At 41.3% G+C, this 12,477-nt stretch overlaps 2 protein-coding genes across 4 annotated transcripts in view; one reads left to right on the top strand and one right to left on the bottom strand.

Moving 5' to 3' along the window:
* Positions 1 to 2,868: 2,868 nt before the first annotated feature.
* Positions 2,869 to 9,255, bottom strand: drc12 (dynein regulatory complex subunit 12 homolog). The gene is made up of 7 exons (XM_086261527.1): positions 8,368 to 9,255; positions 7,330 to 8,224; positions 7,187 to 7,255; positions 6,617 to 6,736; positions 6,298 to 6,390; positions 6,092 to 6,222; positions 2,869 to 3,957 (listed from the first exon to the last, which is right to left on the bottom strand). Exons 2-7 carry the CDS (start codon positions 7,379 to 7,381, stop codon positions 3,829 to 3,831), a joined length of 594 nt encoding a protein of 197 aa, XP_086117653.1. The 5' UTR covers positions 7,382 to 8,224; positions 8,368 to 9,255; the 3' UTR covers positions 2,869 to 3,828.
* cbl (Cbl proto-oncogene) overlaps positions 7,774 to 12,477 on the top strand; it is a 35,258-nt gene continuing 30,554 nt past the window's right edge. The window contains exons 1-2 of one of the 3 annotated variants that reach the window (XM_086261525.1): positions 7,777 to 8,296; positions 8,464 to 8,732. In XM_086261525.1, coding sequence (XP_086117651.1) covers positions 8,586 to 8,732 — 147 coding nt within the window. In that variant the 5' untranslated portion in view covers positions 7,777 to 8,296; positions 8,464 to 8,585. Of the gene's footprint in view, positions 8,733 to 12,477 lie in introns of all 3 variants that reach the window. The other 2 variants (XM_086261526.1, XM_086261524.1) reach the window with 2 other exon arrangements.

Genomic DNA, 12,477 nt, shown 5'->3' with positions numbered 1-12,477 from the left:
TGGTCTGATTTATACTTGAATTCAGACTGCATCTCCCTCTCCTCTCCTCTCCTCCTCGAGTGCCTGCCTCACAATCTTCCCATTGCAGCGTTAGAGATGACAAGTTTTCTTTTCAGTTTGTCACCACCCACAGCACGCGCACACATGCATTAAAAGCGTGACACACTAAACACTCACCGCCACCTGTATGTCACAGCTGTGTCAACTTTATTTTATCGTGCTCGTGCTTTTCCTTTTTACCCCTGGTGCTCCAGGTTCATGAATTAAACGCATCTCTACCCACCCTCTGCCTAGCTGCTGTTGGATTTATGGAGCACATGATGAGCATTGAGTGCCTGCAGAGGTGGGTGAACAATCTACTTCACTCCTCGAGCTCACCCAGCTGTAGCACATAGCAATACCAGTTTCCTTGTAGTTGATTGCTGTCGTGCAAGGATTAAGGAATTACAGTGTACCGTGTAGTCACCCTAACAGCTAACATCCACATACACTTGGAAGAATAGCTTGTTCCATGTTTGTTTTTTGCTTCTTTTTGGGGGGGGAACCTGTCTATAACATTTAGGGATATTGAGATTATTTAAAATATATATATATTGTCTATACTGTTGCATTTAGTATGACTTTACTGCCTTTTTAAAATGGTAATTATTGAATCTATTCATTTTATTCCTGCTAATATTGCATCCCGCTGTCAAACAATTGCTTTTTCCTAACAGACACCAGATTTTCCAGGGGTGGCAGTATTCATAACAGTATTCAAGACAAGGCACTGCTACACATTTTTTAGTAAGCGCTTTCCTGCTGATTTTATTATTTGCAATTAAGTGATTGCAATTATTTGCAGAAGGCTTCTTGTTGTTGTATGCTCAAAGAAAAGGTATTCAGAGTGCAGAAATTCTCTATAAGGTGAGACGCTGTCAGGGCTGTTATACAGCCTTTTGTTCGCTGACAGTTGTTGAACATATTGACCAAAACATCTTGACATTGTTTGTCTTTCAGAGAAATAAAATGGAGCTTCATTTCCTTTGTGTTTTTTCCCTCACTTTTCACTCCTGCCTTGATCGATGCCTCACAGAAGATGAGGCACTGATCACCTATTTGTGTGCGAGTGGGTGGGTGGGTTAGAGAGAGCGTGCGTTTTGTGGGTTTTTTTTTTTTGTTGTCCTATGTGATTTCTCTCATGCTCTTGGCAACACAGGAAATCACAGCCTTGACATTTTGCTGTATTGTTACCCGCATACTTGACAAAGGTGGTACACAGCCAAGTCAAATTCCAGTGGAAGCGTAGCCGACAGCGCTCTTTGTCACATACCCACCAGAAAAATGAAAGTAGAATCCTGTTCTTACAGAAATCCGTCACGTGGGTACTTAATAACAAAAACCAGGCTGGATTTAGATTTTTTCTAATAGCGAGTTACAAAAGTCATTTGTTTTGGCCAGATCGCTGGTCTTTGCTGACCCTGGATGAAGGTTTCAATGACAAAGATAAATATCAGTCCATTTCTGTAATGGCTCCATCATTTGCACAGCATCGTTTGTCTTTGGGCGAATGCTCCGATGCCAGAGTTCAAATTAGAATTTGTTCATTAATCGTGTTCACGGAGGACAAAAATGGTACGTTTGTTCTGCCTGCTAGAGAATGTGTAGAGAAAGGTAAACCCACAGGGAAAAGATACACCTATTAATGGGCTAATGAGACAGACAGACAGATAGATGGATAGATGGATAGATGGATGAAGTACATTGGTCTAAATATTGGCCATGTATTGGCCATACAAAGCTCTAAATTGGATGTTGGCTGCCTTTTGTTCCTCTGTCAGTATGATCCCACACTGCTTCTGGGGAGGCCAATCCATCACTGATAGTGTTCCATTTTGTGTGTTTCTGTCCAGGTATGCTTTTACTGCATTGGCAGTGCGTTTAGGATCATTCTCATGCCGAAAAGTGAAGCTACTTCTAATCAGATGCTTTCCAGATGGTCAAAATGTGAAAGTACTTCTCTCCCTTCATACATGACAAGATTCCCAACACCACTGGCTGAAATTCAGCCCCAATCCATGACTCCTGCGTGTTTCACAGATGGCTGTAGACATTCACTGTTCTACCAACAGTTTCAAATTTGGACTCATCTCTCTATAAAGACCTGTTGCCTCTGATTTTCATTCCATACCTCAGACTCATCTCCCTCTTTCCCTTCTTTAAAAATGGCTACTTGACAGCCACCCTTCCACTGAGACCGTTTCTGATGAGGCTTTAGCAAACAACAGATGGATCTACTGAAGGGCCACCATTTCTCCAGTTTTTAAGGACACACTACACATGCAGACATATGCAGTGTTTTCAGCTAATAGCTCTTTAGGGATCAACTTATTGGCTAATAAAATACTATTTTATCCCTGTCAAACTTTAGTATCTTTAGCATCTTTTCAGCAATTTGAAGAAATGGGAACAAATTTTGTGATTAAATGATTCATGGCTCAGTCTTAAGTGGCTTTACAAACAAAACAACAGTCTGCTGAAAATGGACTGGATTAAAAATTAGTGAAAAAGCAGCTAAAGTCCAAAGAAAAACTCTAAGGACCTTCAGAAAGCCTGGAGAAATATTGCTCAAGACCACTTTTAATAAAAATCTGACTCCTAGGAAGGAAAATGCCAAAAATATGGGGGTAGCTCAAGACTTTTGCACAGTATTCTATGTAATACAAATATTTTTTTCTTTTTGATGCTTAAACTGTATTTGACTTATCCGTGCTTGCTAATACATCTTCCATCACTGACTGCTGCAGGGCTCATAACATTTCCACTATGGGAAGATAAGGCACAATGTGCCAATCGTTATTTTTCTGCACCTCCACTAACAGGTGCACTATGCCGTTCTCATTTTAACTACTGCAGTCGACCCCATTAAGCCCTAAACAAACTGAAACGGGCAACAGCTCCTGGTGGTTTGAGGAGGAAATATTGGTTTTCTGATAAAGGCCTCTTGAGTTCCTGCGTTAATTGGCCGTCAGAGCACAGAATTATCTTAATCCCTGAGTAAATGATTCATTACCCCACAGATGAGAGACTAAAAAAATGCACTGGGCCACGAAAAAAGATGCACAAGTGACAGCCTTGAAAATAAAATGTGTTTATCTCGCTCCCTGCAGGGAAAGTCGGGTTTTATTGATGCGGGGCAGCTGAATCATATTTCCTGCATGATTAATTTTTTTCCCCCCGTGCCTTTCTCTTGTTATTGCTTAGTATTAATCTGCTTGATACTGAGCATTAGTTGTGGTTTTCTTTACATCGTGCATTTGTTTCACGTCTCCCTCGTTGTCTTTTACCATATTTGGCCTCTCAAAGGCTGCCACAGAGAACTCTATCTACACTGCCATCTCTGCTAGCATGCATACTTGTTGTGAAATCACAATAGTTACAGTTTTTTCACCAACAGCTTTATTCATTTTCACCACTTTATTGTAACCCCCAAATGTTTTATGCAGCTTTTTTGGATTTTGCGCTCTTCTATATAAACAACAAAATACTTACTGTACTACTAATATTCATATAAAATACAGTATACACACTGTAATGCTCTAATAGCAACTGAGTGTCAGTGGCCACCATCTTTCTGACCACAAGCAGTCATTTGCTACATCTAGTGGGCGCTACATGCCACTACATGGTGATCTATTTCCTATTCTAAAATGTACATTAACATCCATACAGTTACAGGTGAGCCATACACAGCACTCTAGCAGATCAAACAGAGTCAGTGCTGTAGCTACAGCATTAAACAAACACATCTCACTGCTGTTCTTACTGTATATGTCAGACTCCTGTATTTTAAAGATCCAGGGCATTTAGGCCAAATTCAGAGAGCAGCTCCTTGTACTTTTGATGAAGAGTTGCGCTTTCGTCTTCCCAACCCTGTCGAGTCGCAGACAGCTGGGAACTCAGGCTGTCGAGAGTCTCCTGCAGAAAACATGGGCAGCATTAAAATGCAAGCTAAGATTTTCCCTTCAAGTCACCGACTTGTCCAACCTGATTTCCCTCCCTTCTTAACCACCTTTATCACTGATGAGTTGTAAGGGTGCACTGAAGGAGGTTTAATTAGATTCTGTGTCATACTTGGGAAGAGAGGAATAATGTTAATTACATATTAAAATCCTATCTCTGCGATCAGAGGCTGAGCCCTCGAACAGGGCTCTAAGCTTGACCACTTACCTTTGAAGATCTGAGCGCTGAAAATTTGCATGCACTGTCTGTAGCCAGCCAGTTGGACTCGGGCGCTAGCGAAAAGGTCAACAATGACCCCATCCCTCATCCATTACATCTTAATGGAAAAAACTCCCAGGAAGTGGAGTTTTTTTTTTCTTCATATTTGTCTCACTTAAATGTTTTGGGTCATAACACAAACTCTAATATTAGATGGAGATAACCCAAACAAAAAGCTGAGTTCAGTTTCACCTACCACACCCAGTTTAAATTGCTGACATAGCTGTTGAATCAAGTAACAAGAACCTGTCTGACAAAATGTAGCAGGCTAAAAGGCAACACATCATGCCACGATTGACAGAAAACAACTGAGAAACAAAGTGATTGACATCTATCAGTCTAGAAAGGGTTACAAATCCATTATAAGGCTTTAGGACTTTATGGAAAAAAAAACTTTATCGAGAAAACTTGGAACAGGGTTGTACCTTCCCAGGAGTGGCAGGCCTACCAAAAAAAGCACTTTGATGACTCATCCAGGAGGTCACAGAAGAACCCAGAACAACATCGAAAAAACCGCAGGCCTCACTTGCCTCAGTTATGGTCAGAATTCGTGATTCAACAATAAAAACAGATTGGGCAAAAATGGCATCCATGGGTGAGTTCAAGAAGAAAAACCACTGCTGAAAAAGGAGGCGCTCATATCACATTTGCCAAGCGACATCTTGATGAACCCCAAGGGCTTTTTGAACATTTTCTGTGGATTGACGAGACAAAAGCTGAACTTTTTGGAGGTTCCCTATTACATCTGGCATAAAACTAACACAGCATTTCATAAAACGAACATCATATCAACAATCAAACTTGGTTTTGTGGTGTGATGGTTTTGGGCAGCTTTGCAGCTTCAGGACCGCATACTACTCATACTTATAAACCCTCCAATATAGATGAATGAAAATAATTCTGCGAAGAAGAGTGTCTCAAATGGCATGTAAATGTCACAAATATGCAAAAAAATAAGAAATCAGGAAGAGGGCGAATACTTTTCTACAGTACTATTTGTGGCTTCTTTTTTACAGCAGTTTCTCGGTCATGTTGATTGCATAATTTCTGGTGTTATGTGCATTGATAGTTCCGTAAAGCTGCAAAGTTTGTAATGGCGTAGTAAGTTTTCTGAACTAAGCACCATATTTCAGGCCTGCTTATAGAAGAAAATTACTCACTTTGCATCAGAAGTTAGTGAGGACATTCTCTGCCTGTGCAGCTACACTTGGAAAAAAAAACTACTCTAATGGTCATAAAAGGACATCTTTATTGATACGTACTAAGGTGTCAAAACTTGAGGATACAGGGGAAGTCGGCAAATGTCATTTTATGGGGGAAGAATTAAACCACATCTATACTGTACACTCCATCTAGTTTTTTAGTATTTCTGACCTACGATTATTAGACATAAACTGCAACAGTTTTCATCAGCATCATCATAATATCATATGAATCATTTTTAAGTCACTTAACTCATATAAAACATCCATGACAGCTCTATTAGCGTTTGCTTAGTTTGTCATTTTAGACTGAATTATCAGCTGAAAGCAATCATACATTCAGGAGCTTGACTTTCAAGAAACTGGTGTCATCACACTGCTCTTTCAAGAGTCACACATAAGCTGCAGGTCTGACCAACAAGAAGAAGTGCTAGTACCTTCCCATGACTTTGGCGGAACTAACTCTGAGATCAAGTTCTCTGAGGGTTGGCCTAACTGCACATACAAGACAAAGCTGCCCCACATTGTGCAAAAGGTTACCTCAAATGGGTATTTTCGTATACGTGTAGGCTTTCAAATGCGTATTGTTGCCACAGTGTGTGCTTGAACTGCCTTGTGTTGAAACTCACATGAAGGATCTTCTCATAGTCTGACTCCATGTTGTCCAGCTTTTGTCGAAGGTCTGCTATGATGGCATCCTTCTCCTGCTCCACTTGCTTACGCTCACTTTTCTCTTTACTCAGTTCCTCCTGGGATAGGGCTATACAAATACAGAGAGTAAACTCTTATGTGGATCCATTTGTTTGATTATACTTTAAATATAGATAGACCATACCAAGGTCTTCCTTCAGTTGGCTGACTTCCTGTTCCAGTTTCTTCACCTTGTTGGTCAGTTCGGTCTGCATGGTTTTGTACTGGCGACTGAGGTCTAGAATGACATTTGCGTCAGCTATTTCAGACTTCATTGCTGATTCACTTTGAAAAGCTAATACAGCAATCAGCTTAAGCGCCCGGCTAATTAGATTTTTTGTTCCTCAAAAATTACCCTAACCTCGGCAAACACACCCCTTGTCCTCACTCCCAAAGGGATCCGCACTTTGATCAGGTTATTAAAAGACAGACTAATTTTGGATTCGTGCCCCATCTGTACCCACCCCAGTAGATGTCCCTGTGGTCTTGTCTCTCGCGCTGCAGCTTCTGTTCCATGTCTCTTACACGTCTCCTCAGGTCAGCTCTGTCTGACTGGACCCTTCTTAAAGCCTCACACTGTAAGGCTGCAGGAAGTCACACAAACACATGCAGGCATTGAACATACAAACCAGAGGGAGCTTTCTTTGTTTTTTGTTTTCATAAGCAAAAGTGGAAATTACTTTCTTATCAAAACTTGTATTGATGCAAACTAAATTATCCATTAAACATGCCCAAATATGCAGTCAAGTTTTAACATGTGGGCTTTCATTTCCACTTGTATTGCTTTTAGACGTTTTAAAACATGTTTTGTTTTTTTTTTAGTATTTTCTATCCTTTTATGGGCCAAAAGACTGATCTCTTAATAACTCACTTAAAATCTATATACAACCCAATAACATGGGAGATCAGCGATTTAAAAGGGAACAGACATGACAAGGAATGGATCTGCTAAGTCATTTTCAGTTTGACCCTTTATGTAATAATCATACAATCTGTTTTTATTATTTATAAAGGAATAAAACCTCAAGGCTCACCTATGTGATCCTGCAGAATGGCTATATCCAGAATACTGTGCCTATGCTTTTCTTCCACGTCATTTTGACCTGTAACAACACAGAAATATGTGTAAGAAATAGAAGATCTGCAGTCACGAAAGAAAAAAAAGCATCTCGATTACATTTTTCTGGACTTTTCTCTGCGGTCTTCTTTGTCTTCTTCTTCGGGGACATGCTTGCTTAAGGCTGCCTGTTCAACCCACGGACACGCACAGGCTCACAGAGGGCCTACGCTTACTGTATGGTGGTGAGACTCTGTTGCTGTGCACTGGTTGCTGAGTGAGCAGCCATAAAACAAAGTGTCCGGTTTAATTGATAGTTGAGTGACTTTTACAACAGCCAGTCACACATGACTGGGGAACGCGCACAGCGCCAGCTGCCTTCAGTATATGTGAAAGCGTCTTTTGTTGCTAGGGGTTACCGAGGCCCGAGCCGGGAGAACTCAGAGATGCACTCAGCATCTCACTGAGATTTTATGAATGCTCTACAGGCAGACGCGCGTGCTCGGTTACATTCATTTATCGAGAACGCGCTTTAAAAAGAAGGCGGGGAGTTTAGGGTTTGGGCAGCGGGGAGAGAGACGAGAGGGTGGGGGTTAACGGAAGAGGACGTACAGGAAAGGAAAGGGCCGCACATACACGTCAGAGGGGGGAAACAGAAAATGCTGGGCAATGTTTAAATCCCATAATTATTTATTCACCCTAGTTCCCGTCTATGACCGTGAGGCTTTCGCAGCTTTAAGTTCAACTTCCTCTCCTCGGTCGTCGCTGAGCGCTTTGTGTCGTCAGGCTCGCAGCTCGCAAACGAGTGCTGACAGTGTCACACAGCCTCTGAACTTCCCCTGAAGACACGGCACAGCCGAAAAGAGCTGCTGCTGACAAAAGAGAGGAACGACATCGCGGCTTGGACGGAGGCGAGGACACGCTCGAGTCCTGCGAAGAAACCGTTGCCATTGTCCTCCAGCTGAGGGCGAGAGGAGCCAGGTCTGGTGCTCCGTTAATTAGCCTGCGTGGGTCCCTGCAGAGAGAGAGGGAGACGCTGAGCAACGCAGCCTGCTAGCTGCGGCACAGAGGGGGACTTGTGCAGGGTGTGAGTGACCGTTGGGCTTGTTTTATCCACAATCTGGACATTTATCTACCAAATAATCATGTTATATTTACTGATGGGAGCCTTTATCCAATAGTCATCTCTTCCTCCCTCATTTTACCCCCGTCGGACCCTGGCTCGGATTCGCCGCTCGGGCGCTGTCCTCACAGGGGGTACGGGATCACCATCGCCCGGTCCAACCAACTCCAGGCGGCGGTTCGGTCCCCCTGACCCCCTGCCCTGCCTCACCTCGCCTGTCTGCCGCTGTGGCCGACCCTAGCCGAGCCCGAACATGGCTGGGAACCTGAAGAAAGGCGGGGGGATCATCGGAATGATGAAGGATGCCTTCCAGCCACACCATCACCACCTCCACTCCCATCACCAGCCCGGGGCCGTGGACAAAAAGACGGTGGAGAAATGCTGGAAACTAATGGACAAGGTTTGTCAACGTTAAGCCGTTAGCGTTTGCTTACGCGTCGGATGGCTAGAGCGACTGCTAGCTAACCGTAGCTAACTTGCGATAAGCTAGCTAATCTTCGCCTGCTGAAGGTCTGTTGTTGCTAAGTTAGCTAACAGGCTGGTACAGGATATGGTTAGCTAACTTTAGCTCACAGATAACCTGAACTCTTGTTTTGTTCGTCATGTGGCACGCCACTTTCGTAGCAGCTTAATATTAACTGGCATAGGAAGGCTTAGTTTATTACTTGGCAGGGTTGTTAACACTTTCGGGTAACTACTCTTTAGTTGTGAAACCGCGGTGCATAGCGTTACATTGTTTGACCACGGCTAAATATTTTAAGGTATATCACAATCTTTAGCTCTAACAGGGAGGTTAGTATTCTTTAAATATGTCACATAAGAGCTGAATCTAACGACTTTGTGACAGGAAATTGAAATACAAGGGCTCCCAGCACTGCAACGGTGTCTCCTGTAGCTCGTTTATGAAAAATCTATAGTCAGCTGTCTGTCAACCCTTGAAAATTGTAACAAATTGTTTAGAGAACAAGAAAAGTACGCATTTTACGTGTCCAGCTATGGTCTTTACCAGGGGAGAGTCATCTCACTGCTTTACTTCTCGGAAAAAAGCCTGCAACAGTTTGACCCCCAGTTTCCTGTGAGATTCACACACGGCTTTTTTGTTTCTCAACTTCCAACGCGACGCATTATAAACTATGATGCCTTTGCAAAACTACTAGCACATTTAAGTGTGTTTTGCTTAGTCGAGCCTCAATTAGCACAGACAAGAACACAAGTGGCAATGAAACGTTGATCTTTATTATCACCTTGTTTTCTGTGAATGTTCAACACTTCTGTAGAAAGCTTGTCTAATACAGACCAAAGAAGAGGGAGGCCGCTGATCTGATCTGCCACACATTAAACTACCTGCCACCTATCAGTCTGGCTCTTGCAGTTTACAGAAGGGATTATTTTGCCATGTTAATATGTTTTTTTTTTTTTAGAAACTGATTGACTGGAAGAAAAACAGCCAGATAAAGGAATATCTTACCTTTAAAAAAAAAAAAAAAGAAGCTATACCTCACGTGCCAAAGTGATTTTACTCCATGGGACTGCGTAAAATAGCAGCAGAAGTATATTTAGTATTATCTAAAGTGAACCCACAAACCAACAGATACCACTGACCAAGACCTGCAGAACTATAACGCAGTTTCTCCTTGAAAACACCTCCCACGTAGAACTAAGTTAAATTTTGATCCTCTGTTACTTGCTGTACCTGTTCTTCAAGATCTGTATCTGTTGCAGTGGCTAATTTTTATCTGTTGTCACATCAATTTTGTGCTGCCTGAATGCTCAGTGATAGTGCGACGAAGAGCTCAAATCACTTTATTTTTTCATGATGAAGATATGGTTGTTTTTTGTTTTGTTTTTTTCTCTGGTGGATAAAGAAAATGATTGTCAATTTATTTATAGGCAAATTGCTAATCAGGCCGTGGTTTTACAGTTGGGGCAGTTGTCAATGTGTAAAGTCAGTATTCTTAATTTAGCTTTCCTGTATTAACTATAAGTTATCTGATGTTTTAAAACAAGTTTAACATCAGATCCTGTTCTTGTCTCTGTTGTTGCACTGCCACATCCTTTTGGCTAATTAGGTAAAGTAATACTCTAAACTAAAATCAGAAGTATTAGCTACGGAAATGCGTTTAGTAAGATTTTAAGTTTTGGCCAATATCAAGCCCTGAATTTCACATCATAATCTAAGACAGTCATTTATTTTATTTTTTTTTATTTTAATCAGTTTTATGCGTACAAGACATTGTTCGCGGTGTGGAGGTGTATAGTTGAAAGGTACTTAACATTTACACAGCTCGTTCTTCGTCTTCATTCTTTTTCATGCCTTTTTGGGACTAAACAAGTGTATCAAGACGATGATTGCTGCTTGGCCTACAACATGGATTGACTCTATTTAGTGTATAGACACTGATCATAATACCACATTACCTTCTCCTGCTGTGAGGAATCATTATTACTCTTTCAACATTGAAAACGTTTAGGGGACATTGTCTCACTAAAGTGTGAGAAAGCACTTAAAATGGCTGTTTGCAGCTAAAATCCCCCAAAATTCAACCAGCTCCAACTTGTCTTCAACCTGTAAAATACCTTGAAGTTCATGTGGAAAAATCTACATAATCACACCAGGTGTAGAATCACCTGAGAGCGAGAGAGAGACAGAAAGATCAGTGGAATGTAATTTAGCTCGGAGGGGATCAACATTTTACTTCAAGTCAGAAGCTTTAACACATGCTGACATAGAGCATTCAGCAGTTGTGACCTTGTACCAGCGCATGCATGGATTATGTTTGGCTGAGGGTTGGGCACAAGTGTTAGCACTAAGCGCTTGGAGGCCTGGAGAAGGTTAATGGAATTGGGACACATTGTTGGTAATATTGGCTCTTTTTTTTTTTTTAAGTTCTCCAACAGTCACGGCTCAGTTTGGTAGACTCAATCATTTTTATCAGCCAAATCATCAAGGTGTTTTTATTTTTACTTATTATGCATTAATATTTGTATAGTTTAATTTTTGAATCATGATAGTGGAATATGTTGCACGGTAAAACAATGTAGTCTATACAGCATAGATTCATATGCCTAAAAATAAAACTACATTAACAATTGTAATACACTTAAAAAGTTTTTCCATTGATGATGATTAATAAACAAAGTGTTTGAGCTCTTTGAAGTCTCATTACTTCCACAATGCCACACTGATGCCTTTTAAATGGAGGAAGCAAGGAAGTTCATAACGACATTCTTGTAATGCTGTTCCTGCCATATCTCTTTCGTACATTTTCACATGATCAGTGGACAATAATTTGGCCTGGTCTGCAAAGAATAAGCCACGTCCTGTTTTTGACATACAGTTGTTCAGTAACTGAAGCTGACAGCCTGGCTACACAGATGTATAAAAGCTCGGGCTGGAATCGGGACATGACACCCAAAATGTTTGGCTGTGTGTTTCGTAATGATTCATGAATTGACCCGGCAACACTGCAGTTAGATTTGTTGCACATTTTTGAGGATGAAACATGTTAATGCGCTCTCCTGAATGTCTTCAACGTTGTCATAAACTTGGTTCCAGTCATGGTTAACATGTTTTATAAACCCATGTGACAGATGATTGTCACGTTCACGGTTCGGGTGAGTCGGTGTTCGTAGATAGACACTCGTGTTTGTCAAAAAAAATTTGGCTTTTGTTTGCATTTGTGTTCTCGAAGTTGCTCACTTGAGGTTTTTCAAATTTGCAAGGCAATCATGTCCAAATGTTAAGTAGAGAGAATTTGAGTCTGTAAGGCAGAAGTAGCATAGGATGTGCAAATTAAAATGGGGAAGTGTAAACTCATTAACAGCTTCTGTAAACATGCTCAAGAAGTGGAACATAGAGGGACTACATGCTTAAAACATGCTAGTCAAAAGGGGATGGGAAGGGTGCAGGAATTCTTGTTTACAAAATGTAATATCTTAAAAAGGAGAGCTACTGTAGGGTTAGGACTATGCTCTACACCAGCTAAATCTCTTTTTCTTAAAGTTGAATCACAATGCACAATATGTATGCATTTTCTACTTAATGTTCAGTCAGAAGTCAAAGCCACATGTGACACATCACAGGCCCTTTTAGCATATTTTGAAGCAGCAGGTGCAGAACGCTATTGCTTCATAAAAGTTTAAAT

This window comes from Aulonocara sp. 'chitande type north' Nkhata Bay, linkage group LG14 (genome assembly GCF_057382095.1).
Source record: "Aulonocara sp. 'chitande type north' Nkhata Bay isolate Kocher_YH1m ecotype deep benthic linkage group LG14, A_spYH_male_GT1.1, whole genome shotgun sequence".
In the NCBI taxonomy this organism is placed as follows: domain Eukaryota; kingdom Metazoa; phylum Chordata; class Actinopteri; order Cichliformes; family Cichlidae; genus Aulonocara; species Aulonocara sp. 'chitande type north' Nkhata Bay.
The sequence above is the reverse complement of the archived record's forward strand: the minus strand, read 5'-3'. Positions and strand labels throughout refer to the sequence as shown.